This window comes from Thunnus albacares, chromosome 5 (assembly GCF_914725855.1).
Source record: "Thunnus albacares chromosome 5, fThuAlb1.1, whole genome shotgun sequence".
Classification (NCBI taxonomy): Eukaryota; Metazoa; Chordata; class Actinopteri; order Scombriformes; family Scombridae; genus Thunnus; species Thunnus albacares.
This window is the reverse complement of record NC_058110.1, coordinates 11,867,700-11,887,277: the sequence shown is the minus strand read 5'-3', so window position 1 is coordinate 11,887,277 and position 19,578 is coordinate 11,867,700. Positions and strand designations below refer to the sequence as shown.

At 40.2% G+C, this 19,578-nt stretch overlaps 1 protein-coding gene across 1 annotated transcript; it reads right to left on the bottom strand.

The window, feature by feature from the left end:
* Positions 1-1,206: 1,206 nt before the first annotated feature.
* Positions 1,207-19,529, bottom strand: arih2 (ariadne homolog 2 (Drosophila)). The gene is made up of 15 exons (XM_044352885.1): positions 19,392-19,529; positions 15,053-15,606; positions 12,494-12,561; positions 12,057-12,129; positions 11,016-11,157; positions 9,814-9,935; positions 9,082-9,191; positions 8,426-8,543; positions 8,204-8,254; positions 7,844-7,865; positions 6,417-6,568; positions 5,026-5,169; positions 4,400-4,468; positions 4,054-4,179; positions 1,207-3,395 (listed from the first exon to the last, which is right to left on the bottom strand). The coding sequence occupies exons 2-15, from the start codon at positions 15,320-15,322 to the stop codon at positions 3,324-3,326; spliced, it is 1,539 nt and encodes a 512-aa protein (XP_044208820.1). The 5' UTR covers positions 15,323-15,606; positions 19,392-19,529; the 3' UTR covers positions 1,207-3,323.
* Positions 19,530-19,578: the final 49 nt, after the last annotated feature.

Sequence of the window (19,578 nt, the reverse complement as noted above, 5' to 3'; positions counted from 1 at the left end):
AAAACATCCCCCATAGGGCTGTCTTATTATAGAAATAAACAGTCGATGGTGCAATCCTCCTCACGCTCCATGCTACTGTGACATGGTGAAACTGGGTCAAACACAAAAGGCCATGGAGAGCAGTGGAGCACTTAATACCATCTTGGCACACTATTACATTAACTATATTAGGCAGCAGACGCACCGTGTCCTGTTTGAAACGTGCCAATCTGATAATGTCAGAGGTGGCCTGGCTTTCTGCAGCACATGTCAACACTGCAGTGACTGTTGAGAAACACTCAAATCGTTCCAAATCCCCTGTGGCCCGGGCCAAATCCCACCACTTCTCTTTCCATTCACTTAATGTGCCCTTCTTTTGTAGAGAGCTACATGCAGCATTTTATATTGTTGTTGGAAAAGTCTGCAGTAACTTATGCATGACAGATGCATTGTGGGAACACCTGCAGTTTGTGTATGCTTCCATCGTTCACATTGGTAGCACAGATGTGGGAGATGCAGATCTGAAGTCCTGAATGGTCCATTGAGCACATATGTTAGAAGGTCGGGTGACAACACGGATCACCATCTTAATATCACAAGGAATTCTTTTCATAACTATATCATTACAGTATAAACTAGACATTAAATACAAGTGAGTTTAAATAGTTATCTTTTTATCATAAAGTAAATTCAGACATCAGAACTGTGCCTTAAGTCACTAAAATGAATGTCTTTTTTTTCTCTATTGTATATTTATTATTGCCCTCAGTTGCTTCAATGACTGTACCTGTCATTTCTGTTACTGACACTGATCTTCTTGCAGCATCAAATCAGCCAAATTAAACTTTCTATGACCAATAGTTCTGCTTCTGTTTACACAATCAAGGTTGTTGTTGTTGATATATCAAAAGATTTGACTGGTGCTTTATTTAGCAAAAAAATGTGTCTCCAGGAGGGTTTTGTCTCGGAAGATGATGTTGTTTCTCAAATTGATGTCATGTGAGGCTTCTGTTAAGAGGGCAAGAAAAAATTTCCCCTTCAGGGATCTTTAACTCATCACATTAACTCAGATAAAATGGTAAAAACCACCATCTGAGACAAAAACCCTATTCATTTTTTTTTTTTAACTCTTACTTTTTATTTGAAATAAGCACAAATATTATACAAGTAGAATTCAGTTTTCTCTATTGTGTGTGTGTGTGTGTAATGAATACACAAGAGACAGGGTCCGGTTTTAAAAACTCTCAGTAACTCTATTTCTGTATTAATGTACAACCGTTGAAAATTACAGCAATTTTTTTGGTAGTTTTTTTCTCTTTTCTTTTTTTTTTTTTAAACGATCTATCTATCAACAGCCATTTTCCAGAGGAAACGTGAACAATATGAGCGGGGAGAAAAGAAGAAAAAAAAAAAAATCAAGAGAGAAATAAAGTGAGGGGATGAATGTAAAGAGAGGAGAGCACGAGATGAGAAGAGGGGGTGGGGGGGGGGAGAAGACAAATTAACAGTTAATGTTTATCTTCCGCTGCGGAGTGTTTGAGCATGAATGTGTGTGTATGTGTGTGTACATGCTATGTCAGTGAGTGGTGCTGTAGTGCGTGAGTGAGTGGATGAGATTACACTTGCTGCTTCAAAAACAACTATCACCTGATCAGTGGGGGTGAGCAAAAGTCAGATTTTGCTCACACTGCCGTGACGGAGGAGGTCAGGCTCACACTGGTTTGGATTTACATTAGCTGAACACAACCGAGCAACAAAACCAGTATGAGAATAAAAAAAGACAAGACTGGAACCAAATAATTTAGCAGTTTTGCTTTGATCATAACCACCTCAACTATTTGCTGGCAGTTCTGGAGCAGGTTGTTTGGCACCAACACAGACAGGGGGGAAGGTGTGTGTATTGTGAAACACCGGCAACAAAATCTGTCATCTAAACACACATTCATCTTATTCTTTAGGTTCTGCTGTAAATGAACATGCATCACACATAGGAAAATACTGTATTTCGTTTGTTTTTTCAAGTAATTTAGGGAGTACGTGGGGCTGTGAGGTCACCATTTTTTCACAGTAAACACACCATGTTCACATATATGGCAGAATATCAGAAAAAAAAAAAAAGGACTTCTACCATGAAAAGTCTTCATACTCTGCCATTTAATTGTTCATTGCACATGTCCTGGTTGATACACTTTGTTAAAAACAGAGCCAGAACAGCAGCAATGACATGTTTCATCCAGATGTATCACACTCCACTAGCCGGTACACTTTCAGGTTGTGCAACAGCTGATGTAAACAAACATCTGTTTCCGTACAACTTTCAAGAATTACTCCCGTCATATTTGTCGTAGTGAAACGTTTTATTCATTCATTTATATCAACATATTGCACCTGAGGAGAGAGAACTGAAAATTAAGGTGTAGAAAATTATGAATTTCAGCTTTGCATGTGTTCAGGCCAATCCTGAACAGCCAGCAAGTGGCAGCTAGGTGGTATGGTCTCATAAAACCACCAAATTCATTATCAGCACCATCTCCTTAAAGGTTCAGTGTGTAGGATTTAGTGGCATCTATCAGAGCAGACTTGGCAGAAATGGAATATAATATTCATAAGTATGTTTTAATTAATGTATAATTGCCTGTTGATAATAATCCTTGTGTTTAAGTTACCTTAAAATGAGCTCTTTATATCTACATAGGGAACGGGTCCTCCATGTTTCTACAGTAGCCCAGAACAGAAAAACCAAACACTGGCTCTAGAGAGGGGGCCTTTCTCGTTTTTCCGCAAGTTTCATGACCCCTGAGGGTTCTCCTAAACACTTGAAAGGGGAGTGGGAGGGGAGGTGTATTCAGTTGGTTGCAATCTGCAACCTCACCACTAGATGTCACTAAATCCTTCACACTGGTCCTTTAAAGAAAACTATTCCTGGTTCCCATAACAGCTCTGACATTTAGCCGGCAACAGGTTGCCTTTAGCTCCTCATGTGAAAAAAAAGGGGCAAACCCACTGTTTTCAGACACATGATGAGACCTCAAAAAAATTGACCTTCATGATCAGATCTGAAACGTTGCAACAAGTGTAACCATGGTGAATGTGATGCTCTGAAGCCAAAACATGTAAATGAGGATGAGGAAGGGGGAGATACAATCGTGCCATTCTGTGACCCTGCAGCATTATAGGAGTGAAACGAGGGAAAGACAGAAAGAAAGAAGCTGATGAGCGAGTGTAGAAAAGCATAAGGAGAGGTCAGCGTGACTGCACCGAGGGATGGTCATGGAAGGAAGCAAAAGTGGGAGGCAGGGAAGAAAGGAAGGAGATGCTGGTGCTTCGCAGTCGCGGTTGGAGCTTCAGGTGTCGTGGAAATCCTTCAGCAGCGTGCGTCGCCTCTGCTCAGCAATGTGCATCTGATTCTCCAAATCCTGTAAAAACATCACAGACAAAAAAAAATCACTTATTTAAGACCTAAACTCTTCTCACTTCTACATTCCTGTATAAAACAACTTTTTTGTCCTGTTGAAGTACAACTTATACAAACAGCTGGAGCACATAAAACAGCAAAATCATATGTGTGCACAATACTGATACACTATGCTTTACTAGACTTTACCACCCACTATGCTGGGAAACTGATACTTTTTAAATGAAATTTAACTCATCTAGATGTTATCTTTGTTTGATACTATTTTAGGAGAACAACTATTTATTTTTCCACTGAGAAAAAAGTTAACTGTGCACTTTTTCCCAAAGCCCAGTGCCACTCACCCTCACTTCTTAAAGAAAAAGAGAAAGTTATCTGTGGTTGTTCAAAACAGTAGTTGCTTTAAATCACATTTCATGTAAATGTTACCAATATTTACCCGCCTCAGGTTTCTATTCTTTGGGTAATGTTAATGTAAAAAATGCTCTGTGTTACAACAGATCAATGCTCTCATCACTTAGTTCATACTTTAATCAACAGGGCAGAACATTATGCTTATCTTCTTCTATTGTAATTTTTCAGCTTCACTCCTCTAGCTGACTCGTCTTGCACAGTTTCCTCCTCCTCTTACACTCCCATCATTTATTATCCTCTCTTACCCCTCTGTCACTGGCGCTGAGCTCCCCCTCAGCTCCCACCACGCCTCTCTCGTAGCTGTCCGCCCGCTCCACCTTCCACGACAGGTTTTCTATCTCTGCCTCCAGCTGGGCCTGCTGGTACTCAAACTGCAGAGAAGGACAGACAGACATCTAAAATGAATCCATTTCAAAACAAAAACATGATTAAAGACAATTAACATTATTGGCTCAAGACTCTAAACAGGCTGCAGGAGAGTAAGAGGTGGAGGGAAAGTGAAGAAGGAACAAATATCATCTTTGATATCGTTACTACACAATTACGTCACGCGTGTTCTCAAGTAGAGAACAAGCACAGAGTGTTTCTCACCAGTTTCTTGCGTGGGCCGGACTCCATGTAATAGGCGTAGGGGTATGTATACTGCAGTGTGTAGCGACACTGGAAACAAAACACACAGTTATATTGAGTGGCAAAATATTTGAAAAATGTTCAGATTTACTAGAGATTAAATAATCATATTAAACCTTAAAAGTAATAATTTGACACAGACAAATCATAAGACGGATCTTCATGGCAAAGTTTTGAAATGTTCAGGAGAGAGAAAGTGAATCAGACGTATCTTTTTCCGGTAACATTTCACAAGAGGTGTGACTGTTGATAAACACAAGATTTTATTCCAGAAGTGTAAAGTCCTCAAATGAGTAACATTGCGTAACATTTATCAGTGAGTTAGGCGTCTACACTGATCTGCTCCGACACTGGACCCTCACTCTGTTAGCAGCTAAAAGCTAAAAGTTAGCCATCAGGCTCACTGCTGTTTCTTTCTCCGCAGACAGAACTGAAGTTTTAAAGTGAATTTAAACGCACTCAGTTAAACTATTTTATGTAACCGTCTTTCTGTGTATCTCCTTCTCACATCACTGACTCTTGACATCTTCTTCACTCTGCATCTACAACACACACACACACACAGACACAGTTCAGTCTGTGAGTACCTTAGCCAGTAGCTTTGCAGCGTTATGCAGATACTGCCAGTCGATCCAGGTCCCCAGGTTGTTCATCACTCTCTCCTGGATCTTCTCCTGGATCCTCTGGTACGTCTGAGCCTCCAACTGCAGAGACTTGTTATGATTCTCCCACTGGTGGAGGGAAAAGGACAAAAAATAAAAATAAATAAATCAATGAAAGCAGGAACAAATAAGAGTATTTCTCCTGAAGATCTAGAGCCATGTTGGATTGAAACTTGTCTGTGTGCTAAGAAAACGACAGTGAAGAGTGTCTGTTGTCCTGAGAATGGCTTTTCTACACACCAAGCCAGAAATCTTGGTGTAGTCATGGACCTGAATTTCAAAAGCCACATTAAGACAGATACAAAGTCAGCCTACTATCACCTGAAGAATATATCAAGAATTAAAGGACTTATGTCTCAGCAGGAAAACTTGTCGATGCATTTATTTTCAGTAGACTTGACTACTGTAGCACTGTCTTCACAGGTCTCGATCAGACAGCTGCAGCTGATTCAGAACGCAGCTGCTCGAGTCCTCACTAAGACCAAGAAAGTGGATCACATCACTCCAGTTCTCAGATCTTTACACCGGCTTCCTGTCTGTCAAAGAGTTGATTTCAAAATACTGCTGTTGGTTTATAAAGCACTGACTGGTTTAGGGCCAAAATACATTTCTGATCTGCTGCTACATTATGAATCATCCAGACCTCTCAGGTCGTCTGGATCAGGTCTGCTTTCTGTCCCCAGAGTAAAAACTAAACATGGTGAAGCAGCGTTTAGTTTTAATATCTGGAACAAACTCCCAGAAAACTGCAGGTCTGCTTTTAAATCACAGCTGAAGACTTTCTGTTTGCCTTTTATTAAACCAGGGTTAATATCTTACACTGCACTTTTTAAAATTGTATTTAAATGTCTCTTTACATCGCCTTGTGTTGCTTTTATATTCTGTCTTGATGCCTTTTATGCTCTATGTAAAACACTTTGAATTGCCTTGTTGTTGAAATGTGCTGAACAAATAAACTTGGCTTTTCTGACAAACTCTCTCAAATCTTTCATACAAGAGTGCAGTAGCAAATCTGTTGAACGTTAATCTCCCTCTGATCAAAGAGATGTGAAATAACAATTTTATGAGTTGATTCGATCTTAGTGTCTCTAAAACAGGGTTGAGACTTGGAATACCACCCAGACTCAACAGATTTCTCCTCCAGTCTCAGTATTTGGGTAGAAAATTAAACAAAAGTAAAGGATGGAAAGGTTTTTTTTAACCACTTACTTTTATCTAGGAAGGAGCATTCTTGCTTTATTTTATTCAAGAAAAATATAAATGGAAATCTTAAAAAAAAACAAACAAACAAACAAAAAAAAAAAAAACACCCTCACCCTCTCAAAGTAGAAGAGGTATTTCTTGAGGGCCTCTCTGGCCTGAGCCTGTTGGCTCTGGTTGACTATATCAGGGTTTTCTTTGTAGCGACTGCACTCGTAGTATTCACTGCCGTGAGTCTTCCAGTCACCAAGACACATCCAGCAGAAGTCTGTCAGTGGATAAAACGGACACATTAATGGACTCTGAAGTGTTTCTCCCTACTAGTAACAAGGATTACACAGCATGTGACGCATGTTTACAAGCTTCCTTTTACAGACAGCCTAAAAGGTCGGCTAAGTTCTCTACAAAATAGTCTACAGCCAGTCTAAACTGGATGATAACAGACTGCGGTTGGTAATATATTTTAAATGTTTCCAGATGACGAAACCGCAGATTGATTTAACCACACTCCTGCTCTAATTTACAAAATCTGAAGTGAAGAAGACTTTGGTGACTTGTGGGACATATTCACAAGTTATTCCAAATGTTTTTTAGTTCTTTTGAGTATTTGACTAAACCGTATGCGGCTTTAAAACTTGTCAAATGCTGTTAGCCCAAAGATACGAGAAAGACAAAAAGGCTTTATGCTGCATTCACATGGATTCAGGCAGACGGTTGACAGCAGATGGAAAACCCCTTCTGGACGGCACAGGACAAACAAACAGTCCGACTGAATGGCAGGACATGGTCAGCGGTCAGCTCTTCTTGTTTATGTATGATGATCTATGTAACATCTGTTTGTAAATTCCATTGCGGAGGAGAGCAGAAAACTTACAATATTTTAACTTTAGATGGCAACATCATCTACCGTTACTGTTGCTGTTATTCACCTCAATTTATTTTACCGTCCTGCTCTCGTCCACTAAAATCACATCCGGTTTGCCGTTGTGATGGAAAATGTCTGAAAACACTGAACACACATAACACTGCTGGGCTGAAGATTAACAATTGTTATTGTACAATAAGGAGACAAACCTTAACACCGAGTTATATAGCTTTCTAAAGTTACATATATTCAACCAATTGCATGAAGCCACGAGATGCCTGTGGGAGATCACGCACCGTCTACACACTTCATACATGCGGAGGAAAAGAAGACACCCAAGAACATCTGATCAGTTCTACCTAACAGGACCCCTCGTTTCCTGACAAAAGGTCTCTTGGTAACGCAGAGCGAAGTTTGAACAAGAGTGGACAAGGCTGAATAAAAAACGATATGACTTGTTTTCAGCTTTCTTTACTTTCACACCGTCTTCCTGAATCCATCTTTCACTCTGAAGTCTTTTTTACAGTTGTGTTATTCTTGCCTTCTAATTATAGTAGATGCCTACTTATCGTGTGACATATTATGCCACTAGGTGGATGCAAAGTGCTTCGCTTAACAGTGAGTTCATGCTTCATTGGATTATATTGGAGGTGTAAAACTCTGAGACGCACAACTTACCGTGTTTACACTTGGAGCATTGCTGAAATTAACAGAGACATGGGAGAAAGTCAAATTAGTGAACCAGAAACCTGAGAACTATCCACGTCAAACAAATACAAGCGAATGAATCTGAGCAAATGAGCAACTGAATGTTTTTAATACAAAACCATTAGCGCTTGCTTTGACTCATCTAGTGTGACACACACTACTTAGAAAATATGAGAAGAGCAAACAAAAAACAACATATGGTCCCAGGAATTCAGTGTCAAAGAATGAAAGTGTCAAACCATTAAAGTTGCGGACTTCTCTCTCAGAATCGAAATATATTTTTAGCATTTCCTGTGTGCTGGGAAAGTGTGATTTTCACTTCTGACTCACCATGTGATTGCACCCTCCGTTCTTCTCAATGCAGATATTGCACTTAGGACACTGAAGGAGAAAAACAGTTCACATTTCAATCTGTACGGCACAGTTATGACCAAAAATAGAGCAAGTGACAGTTACAGCAGATACTTATGAATGACAATATTTTAAGTATATGTGCAGGATGTTGAAGTCACAGTTGTTGTGTATGTGCACGCGTGTGTAAATCCATCATACATCTTTAGTGTGTGCGCTGATGTAGTTAGCCGTCTCTGAGTCATCTGCACATTTTGTCAGCCATTTCCGGATTGTTGCACAGTCTGTGGGTGCGTGGTACATCTGACGGCATTTAAAACTGAGAGAAAGGAACAAGAACATAACATACAGCCTCATTATAAACTGACATTACAAGAAATATGCCTACATTTATGTCAAAAAAAAATAACAGGTAACAAGCAAATATCAGTTCAGTCTTTGTTGTGCCACATAGGAAATTTGGCTTTCAGCAAGACAAAAACAAGCAGGTTATTAAAACATCTTCATCATCCACTTACGTCCACTTTGTCCAAGTAACTTCATGGACTGTATAAAATGTTACAGGGTGTAAAAATGCTGCCAAAGTGTCTTTTAAAAATGTGAAGTACAAAGAAATATAACAGCGTCGGGATAACAAATACACATCAAAATTCAGATTCAGTGTGATATCGAACATAACCGTGTTTCACAGCCTGCAGGCCATAGAATCTGAACACTGTGTCAGACTTTGACATTGTTAATATAAATGTAATAACATGAAACCATTTAAGCCAAATATCTGTGCATACATCAGCGTAGCTCTTGTATATTTGCATGCTGCGTGTGCGTGTGCGTGTGCGTGTGCGTGCGTCTCCTACCAGAAGACTTCACTGCAGCGGCTACACTGCACCCTGCGTGCCCGCGGCTCCTGCACCTTGATGACGATGGGACAGTCTGCACCCGGACACAACTGCAATTGGAAGTGACTCTGCAGGTTGGACAGAGAGATGAAGATGCATAAAGACAGTCAGCAGATGAATCACTGTGATCATGTTTATAATTATCCATCCTTGGATGGATAATTTAACTGTGAGGTCAGGTTTTTTTTTCAAAGGTTCACCCAAATTTAAAAAAAAAATAGACATAAAAAGTAGATTAGTAGACTACCGAAAAACTATTCTGATGAAAACTTGTCATTGTGTTCTGTGGATTATCCAGATTATCCGTTGTATCTGGGAAGCTTTGTTGCTCTTGAATTTTTAATCGTAATTTTTGTGAACATCACAAACAATTTTCGTTTAAATTTCTGAACCTGGGTAAATAAAACTAAAAATATGTTGAATGATCCTTCAACAAAACAAGAATGTCTAATTTGAGATCATCATTTGCATAAATACATTTAGATGGAAACACAGCTTGTGAGACTGACACAGTGAAGAGAGTGAGGATTCAGATTTAATGCTGTGTGAAGGAGAATCAAAGATTCACCTGTCGAAACACACAAAGGCTTATTGAGTTTTTCTCTCTTTCTCACTCCCTCCCCACATGCCTCTGATGTCTCATTCGCTATACATGCGGATCTCAGCACATACACACAGACAGACACGCACCTCGACGTAGTCTCTGAAGAGGTAGCGTCTGTATTTGTCCTTCAGCTCCTCTCCTGGCAGCAGCGGCAGGACAAAATCTTCTGGCATTTGCAGGGAACAGTCCTGAGCCATACATGAGATACCTGGACACATACACAAAATGTTTTTACAAGAGTCCTGAATCCTTCAAAGAGTACAGTGACATAAAAAGGCTGAAACGGTGTGTTTCCTTACAAAATTACATCATCATTTAAACTTTGTGTGACTTGAAACATTCCACTGAGGTTGTGTTTGGTTTTCGGGGGCTGGTTTCTAGTGTTACAGTGACCCAGAAACCTGATTGGGGTCATCTTTCATCATAAAAGTGTCCTTCAACCAGCTGATAGAGAAACACTTATCAGGCTGAGAAGGACTCTGTTATGTGAACCGACTTTATCAGAGAGACTGAAAGTAGCACAGGGACACACCACGAGTTAGTGCGTACAAATATGCTGGCACGCACATGCGCACACACACACACACACACACACACACACAAAGTATAAGGAGTCTGGTAAACTGTAAACTGTACTTAACCACACACATATAGTATACTGCACAAAAACGTATAACTGATCTGTGAACACACCCACACACACCCATCTGCTCTCCTGCTCACACACACACACACACACACACACACATATACACACACACACACAGTCTAATAATCAGAAGGCTGCTGTAGCAACACGCCTGCCTGCTAAATTTTACACCAGATGGGAGTCATCAAAACCTCAGATTACACCTCCCTTATCTTCAAAGTCACAAGTCACTCTTGGATTTTGCATACACACACAAACAAGAACCTGTGCACAAACATCCTGCCAGGATCCGCAGGGTTTTCTGTCGTTAAAAACAATATAATTAAGTGACTGATGTAGCTCGCCGTGTTAAATTATACACCAGTCTGTAAACCTTGCTGGTCTGGGAGGAAAGCAGAGGCTAAAATAAATTTCTGAAAAGGATCAGAGGCTGAAACTCTGATGAAACCCTCAGTGAACAAACACACACACACACACACCTACACATAAGTAGAAGGACAGACGTACAGATACATGAAGAGACGCTTGGGAGCTCAGATCAAACAAAGTATGAGTCACCTACTCTGACACCAGCTTTGATCGTTGCACAGACGCATGAAAACAAACCCACATATACACACATATACGTTCTCTACTTACCCACTCCCATGCCATCTTTGACCAGTACAGTGCAGTGCTGCTCCCAGCATCCTTTGCAGAAGGAGTGCTGGCAGGGAAGTGCCAGCAGGGAGTCTCTCCGTACGACCTGTAGACACACACCACACTGGAGGGACTGAGGGGCCTGAAACACACAAACACAGAAATAATCAACACATACTGTACTGGAGAGCTCAATATACACACACACACTTTCCACACAATCTAATACAACAGCTCTGCCATAAATTCTACTTTTACTAAACTTATACAATTTCAGTCTTTGTTGACATTGTAAGAAGGGTGGAAATTCTACTTTATGTTTATTATTGAGGCCACAGTGGTTGGTGGTGGTGAAGTGTTCCTAATATTTTGTCCACCCCATTAACATACACGAAGGGGTCAAATATTAGGACTGCTTTTCATTATAATGCAGGTGAGTGTAATATAAAGTGCATTTCACATTACCAGTGATTAAAATGAAAGCTTGTTTAGTCTGTTAACACTGAGAACAGCAGCACATTCTCCCATTTGAGAAGCAAATGTTGGGAGATATTATCCCAATAAATGATTTAACCAGCTATTAAATCTGTCATTGATTCATTTTATGTCAATCAACTAATCACTGAATCAACCAACCAAGTGTTTCAGTGCTGGTGAATTATAGCAACTAAACGACTATTTTTCTGTGAGTATGTGTATAGCAGTGAATCAGTGGTTACACGCAATGACTTATTATGGATTCCAGGTTCAAACCACTTATTATACCCACAATAAACACCGTGTCTGATGACTTTATGTCTATTATGGCTGTTACACAATGTTTACGAATGCATGTGTACGGTCTGAAAGGTTTTACTCATAGTGTTCACACAAAGGAAGGATGAATGCCAAAAAGGGCTCAGTTAATAACTAATAAGCAGTTTTGAAATATGTCATGTTCACAAGATATGAGTGATATAAAAACATGAATAAAAAGGTATAAACAAAGCATGTGTGTTTCAAAACTGACTGAAACTCATTTATTGCATGTTTGTTACTCACAGTGACTGATCTGCATGTGCTGCTGGGCTGAACCAGAGCATCTGACAACAGCAGAGACGAGTTGGACTTATATCTGTAAGGAACATGAACAGAGTCAAAGGTCAAATGAGGACTCGTGGTTGTGACTGAAAAAGTTAAAACTGCAGTACAGAAGAATGAGAGGTAATGAATGAAAGAATGAATGAGAACGTGAGAATCAACTGAGAATGAGAGGGAAAAAAAAGTTGCAGAGGAAAACTACAGACAGAAATATAAATATGTGAAAGACAGAATGAAAGAGGAAGTAGAAGAGAGTGGGTGAAAAGTGATAGACACATTTGAGGAGGGTGAGAGTAAAAATGCAAAAAGAGGAAGGGTAGCTGAATTAAAGAAGCAGATGAATGGTGATGAAAAAGATGGGCTGCAGGAATAATGGGGGTGGAGCAGAAGAGACATACCTGTCCAATATTTGTGAAACCTGCCAGTGAAAATGCACCAGGATCAGTTTTGCTACCGCTGGTAAAACCTGAGAGAGAAAGAGACAGAAAAAAGGAGAGAGAGAGAGAGAGACCACTGAAACATTGCTACATGAGTGATGACGTGAGTGACGTCCGTCTTGAAAGTCAGCTAATCTGTAATGATACAAAGCTCTCATATCCAAAGTTTTGCTTGTTTTTACTTTAGTGGATGAAAAAGTTGACACTACTGCTGATGAGCAGGAAACCTCAGCCCACAGAAACCACTGATTTCCTAAGTACTTTATAGAAATGTAATTTTGGCGGCAGACCGAGTAACCAAAAATATAGGTTGCAATTATTTGATTAATAATTGATTAAAATTTCACTGAGAGAAAATATATGAATGAAGGTTTTTATAAGTAAAAACAAAACATTTGCTAAATGCAACTTCTCCGATGTGAAGATTAGCTCGATCCTTTCTGTTTTACTGTTGAACACCTTTTGCTTTATTGATCAATGAAGAGATGAACTAAGCCATTTGAAGACTATCACTTTGGACGGCATTGACATTATTTTGACTAAATGATTTAGCAATTAATCAAAAACTAATAATTAACAGCTTTTTATATTCTATACATACAAGACACTGGTTCAAAACAAAAAACTGCACTGACTCAATTAACTGTTTTGATCAATTATCAGACTATAAAACTGAGTTCTGCTGATGATTTGATGTTTTCTCTCAACTGTTACTGTACAGTGAATATTAGATGAGGATTACACAGTTCACCTAGATAAATAAAAAGTAGGAGAAAAAATTAGAAATATTGCAGCCTTGCAGTGTATGCCTGCTGAGTTTACATCCATGTCTGTCCAGACTCATATAGTATTTGTACTGAAGACTTTGCAGGAATTCAGTAAAAGGTATTAAGTGTATTTTCCTTGTATGTGTTCACATGTTTGACCAATAAAGCTGATTCTGACAGAACACAAAGTTGTAGCCGTGACAAAGCTTCAGATGTGGATGTTGCTGCAAAGAAGCTACAAATTCTAAAATGTGGATGTTTCACAAATACTGATATAAGTATGAATTCTTGAGTTATGGCCAAAAACGTGTTTTGTGAGGTCACAGAGACCTTTGACCAACACATTCTAATCAGTTCATCCTTGAGTCCAAGCGGACATTTGTGCCGAATTTGAAGAAATTCCCTCGAGGCGTTCCTGAGATATCACGTTCATGGGAGAATGGGAGGGACGGATGGACAACCAAAACCATAATGCCTCCGGCCACAGCTGTCGCCAGCACGGAGGAATAAAAACCATGAAAAACCATATTCAAGATGATATAACCTCATGATTGGTGTTAGTCTTCTTCAGCTCCAGCGTAAGGATGAATATCACTTAGTAAAATGTACAATTTCAGACTGAGATTACAATTAGTGTGCTGTAAGAGTGTCCTCATTGGATGCATTTCAGGCACAACCACATCCTCAACTAAGTGCAGCCATGCACACGAATAGTGGCACAAATCTAAACATATACAGTATATACAGGAGGTGGAGAAGCTTAAGTGGCTTAATTTGAAAAGACATCTTTTCCTCTTCTTCTGGCCTTCCATTCACACTACATTAGCATTTTCTGCAGCCACAGAGCTGCACTTCTTCAAAACACACTAACAAGTCTAAAAGTTTTCATTCCATTGTGGACAGAAAAAAAGTGAGCTTTTCCAAGACAACGGCATACGCCCTCTCACACACACACTGTGGTGCAACATAGTCAGATATCTTAGAAAACCCACTATGTGTCGCTTCCTGTGATCACTTATCTTGAAAGGTAGACTGATGTCATCGATCTGTGTTTACATTTTATTTGTCAAATTACTTTGCAAGCATGAAAGAGTGATTTGATTAACAGTCTCAGTGGAGGAATTCAGTTTTTTTTATTAGCACTAATGAGCTGTAATCAAATCACTATCTTACACTCATGCATTCCTCTGATGACAGAGGCAGAAAAATATGTCGGTGAGAATGACTAAAACGCGCATTCAGCTTAACAGTGTCACTAATCATGGAGAGTAGGAGGCAACAGAACACAAGTTTAACCTGCTGAGACCAGGTTTTGCCTTTCTTGTAAGTCAAAATTGCATCAGTGTGTTGCAGCAAAAAGAATGGCTGAAATTATTTTGCTTTTAATTGCTTTACTCATAGTCAGTGTACAGTGGCCTCGGGATCAAACACAGACGCAATAACGGTCTGTTTCAGACAGAAGCTGAACTGAGAGGCTGCATAAAAGGGCCAGTATAAGATAAATGAGGGTTTTTTTTACACCAGTGAAATCCCCAGAATATAAATAAAGATTTGGAAATGTGCATGATGCGACCCTTTAAGGGTTATGATCAAAATGTAACCCGTACTAATTTATCTGACTTTTTTTTTTTTTTTTAAACCAGCATCTTCTTCTTGACCAGTGATAATTTCAAATCCTGCTTTTGGAAATACTAATAAAAGAATATTTTATTTCACATCACATCACACGATCCTACTACAGACACACACTCACCTTCAGTGCAGCAGCCACAGTGTTCACCTCCTCCGTCAGCACCCTCTGACTCTCTTTGTAGGTCAGACAGGTGAACTGGTACTCCTCTGGATCGAAGGAGTCAGCGCCTTGTTGCTCCACGTCGCTGGCCACACCCTCATAGTACCCTGCGATGTCACCCTGATCGTCCTCTTCTCCTCCGTCGTCGTCATCCTCCTCTTCTTCTTCAGAGTTTACCCCGAAGTCTTCCTCGTTGCTGTCCGACGCCTGGCTGTTCATGTCCACAGACATCCAGTCGATTGAAACAACCACCCGCACAGGTAGACGGCCCGCCTACCTGTCGGATCCCTGCGGTCCGATCGGCTGAAATGGCTTGTATGAAGCTCCACTTTCCACTTCCCCTCGCCGCTGTCCTTCCCACCTGGTCGTGTCACTGTTCAAAGACACCCTGCCTTCCTGACGGCCTGAGGCGCGGAAGGAGCGCGCTCAGCAGCAGCGGAAGAAGCAGAAGAAGTCACACTCACCGTCACTCATTTGGAAAGTTGATTACAGGGTGATCTGAAGGGACAAGAAGACTGGGGAGGAGGAGCAAGAGGAGAGAGAAAAGGGGGGACGGAGAAAGAGAACAAAAACATGCATAAGTGATCAAAGTTGACAATTCCTACTGATTATTCTCAGTGTTTTTTATGAATTACATGTAATTTTTAAACAATAATCTTAATCTAAATATGTCAAATAACAGTGAGTCTCCTGTGAGATTAGACTGTGTGACTAACTGAGGTTGATAAAAAAATGTTTTCTCCACATTTGGCCTTTATTTTCTGTAAATTTCCAAACTTTTCAAGTAAATTTCTCTACTTTACTGCTACAGTACAAAACATTTGCAAGTCAGTCGCAGCACATTTAGCTGCATACACAATGAATCAATAATCAGGCTAAGGCTAATGTAACAGTGACAGATGAGGTGAAATAGAGCACTGTGCCATGGCTGTCTAACATCTAGTGTCTTGATAACCCTAAAATTTTGAGGTAGTCTTTCTACAAATATTTGACATTAACATTGAGTCTTTGGCTGACAATGTAAAGATACATTTACAGAACAAAGCAGGAACAGTTCAGAGATACTGACAACATGATGAATCTTGACTGTTTTGAGCTGGTCCTCCTCAAAGCAAATATTACTTTATAATATTAGCTTCTCCAAAGTTGTGTTTTGTTGGAGGGAATCAATTGCTAACTCATACACTGACAGGAAGCCCAGCCGTCTGCATTATCACGACAGGGGAGGTTAATGGGAACTGCTAAGAGCAGAGACACTTTTCCACAGACACACACGCACACACGGCTGTATCCAAAAGGTCAGCGTACAAAATATCTGAAGAAGGCCATGTGCGTGCAGTATTTCTTACAGCACCAGTAACAAATGACAAAAAAGTTCAGAAAACTTCTGTTGCACATTTAAATTTGGTTATTTTCTTGTTGTCAGTTCTTTTACTTTGAAATAAATATAAAATTAAATATTTTCAAAATATTTTTCAAAATCAAGTATTTTTCCTTCCTGATAATTTTTACCATCAGTGTCTTTGGAGATTCTGAGCCAAAAATCCTCAATATGCCAAACTCCATGATAATACATAAAAAATTCACACTGTTTTCTTCATATATTACATTATATTATCTAAGTAACATTTCTAAGTAATAAACTATGGTGACATCTTTAAAATAGGGTAGACTGTGTCCAACTCCACTAAGCACTTTTGGGAGATATGTTTGGAAGGTAGTTTAGTAATTGGTGAATTTTAATATTCATTTGTCTCTGTGGCATGTCAAAGAAAAGGCTTGCTTGGTGACTAAACCAGTCAGAACAGCAGAGCTGGTGGCTTTGATACAAAATCTCCTCAGTATTTTGGGTCCCAATTTCTAAAGCACACGTTAACATTTTGATATCACTTCATCCATTCAATTTTACAGAGCATGTTATATTTCAAATGGTGTAGTGAACCATTACTCTATAAAGTTCAATCCACTCTATTAAATTGAGAAGCAGGGTATCAATTATTGAGCAGTGTTCATTTTTTGCTTATTCAAAAAAAAAAAAAGTACAATTTCTAACACAGCAGATAGTCACTGGAGTCGGGAGTTTCTTTAATTCTCCACATATAATACTTGTCTACTGATGCAGATAAATTTGCTGGTGGTGTTCAGAAACCACCAGTTGCTGTGTGGAGAACAACAAAAGCTTCCTGTTCTGCCCACAGATTACGTGCATGTATCTTAAAAACTCCTTTGCAGGAACAGTCAACCACGCAATCGTTTGTGGTATAATTGTTAAATGTTAAAAAACTTTTACATTACACAAATATCGTCCCATGTTCAAAATGACCGTCTTCTTAAACATAAAGTCTCTGCGTGACATATTTGCCAGATAGTGTGGCCTGTGGACAAACTGATAGTTGTCATTGCAGGCTAAAAGGCTGACTAGCCATGATTAGGTCCAAGGTCCCTCCCTCCCGCCTAGTCGGCGCACTCGATTAGATCACAGCTACAAAAGTCACCATTTGACTCACTGCTTTTCTTTTATCGCATATAAACAATTAAAATCCTCCTTATTTCCTTCCTAAAGATCCTCTTCTGCTCCCTGTGTCTGCCTCTAGTTCTGGATTGAACTTCACAAAGACAGGATTTTACTTTTAACATCAGCTCTCACTCACATATCCTGTATTTTTCTATCCTACCACACTGAAGATCTGTTGAACACATGCAGGACACAAGGCATGGGTTAAGGCTTAAATCTCACCGTTTAGAGGATTAGCTCAGGATGCTTTTGCTGTGAGGGACGAGGGAGCCACACCTGTAGTTAACTAGGTGGCAAACCAGAGAGTAACACTGGACACAGAACGGGACGAGAAAGACTGTCTCGGGTGGAAATAAAAACTCAGATAATTGCAAGCACACAGCAACAAAGCAGTGATGCATGACCCGATTCCTGATATAAAAGACAGCTTACCCATGATATAAATTACAGCTGGCTAACATATCTCTTTGTATCTTCAGTCTTCAATTTTAATCGTTTGGGGGAATTTATTTCATATTCCAAAGCGTGATACACATTTGTGTGTCTAAATAGGCCAGATGATGATTCCCAAAATACTTAAAAGAAGCGTCTGTTTAAAATGATAACAGCTCTTGACATCGATTTCACAAATCACACAGGATTTTTCCATACATACACAGGTTATGTTAATGTTATATGAAATCTCTTTGCAAGTACATAATGCACAGAGGAAAGTGTTCACTAGCACAGCTCTGTAGTACCAGTGTCCAGCCAAATTTCAAGACCTCGTCAGAAATGGGATTCCCCTTCCAGACCCAGAGTTATATCACAGTCCATATTGTGCTGGTTTAATGCAAAGGGGGAGATAATTTTAGTATCTTATGCTAAAAGTTTACCCACCATCCAACAGGAGTTTAGGAACCCAGTAACTTCAATCTGGAAGATGCAAACTTCGACTACACTGGAGCCTTAAGTAGGTTTATTTCGACAAAATAATAACTGTACTAATGATAATGATAGATTTCATTTGTACCGCACTTTTCATTCATAGGGAAACTCAAAGTGCTACAGTATTAACAACGTAGACCACACAACATGAAGATTTTTACCCACAACGGTACAAAGACACTGATCAAAGCAGTTTGTTGGCACCGCGTTTCAAATGTGACTTCGCAAATATCCACCTGGACAGAAAACAAGGTTAGCCGGGACAGCCAGCAAGCCGGCCCCGGTGCCAGCCCGGCGACAGACGCCCGGTCCGGGCTAAAAATAGTCTGAAAACTGGGTGACACACATCTTGCTAGGCTAATGTATCACCGCGACTCAGCAAAGGTCTGATAACACGTCTTGGGGGATGGGAAGCAAGGGGTTCGGGACGGGATTGAGCAACATAAAAAGCGGCTCGGTTTTCACTGGACAACGGCATTCCGGTCCAACTAAACGGCCGTGAAGTCAAATCCACAGAGCGGCTGGCTAACTTACCGTTAGCCGGATTAGCTTCCTGGCTAGCTTGCTGGCAGCTACATTCAGCAGCCGAACCCACGAGTCTGACGAGTTAAATTGTTGGGTACTTTCAGAAAACACTTGCAAAATTTATCCTCTAACAAGAATTTACAACACTTGAGCTAGCGAGGTTAGCACCCACCACCCTCCCTTTAAACGTCCCTTCTCGTTGTGCCTCCGCCTCTCGCCCACTCTAGTCCGGGGATTGAGATGTAAACAAGGCCCTCCGGAGCTCGGGGGTACACAGGCACACACAAACAACAGCTGCGTTAATTTCCACTGGTTAAAGTCGGTGGTGTTTACCTCTAGGAGCGGCGTCAGCTTGGCCCGCAGTCACAGCCAGAAGTGTTTTGGTGTGTGTGGAAATCCAAACAGCGACTTACACCCTGTTCGCCTGGCTGGTAGGCGGAAGATAGACGGTTACAGAGGTACTTACCAGTGACGTCACATCCGCTCCTCTCAGCCTGCTCTCTTCACTCCATGAAGTCCT

Bases quoted from the DNA above. Each gene is read 5' to 3' on its own strand.
- arih2 (XM_044352885.1), bottom strand. From the start codon at position 15,322: ATGTCTGTGGACATGAACAGCCAGGCGTCGGACAGCAACGAGGAAGAC. The intron at 12,130-12,493 runs GTATGTCTCTTC...TGTTCCTTACAG, and splicing joins GTTTCACAAATATTGGACAG to ATATAAGTCCAACTCGTCTC. The intron at 9,936-11,015 runs GTAAGTAGAGAA...GTATGTGTCCAG, and splicing joins CAAAGATGGCATGGGAGTGG to GTATCTCATGTATGGCTCAG.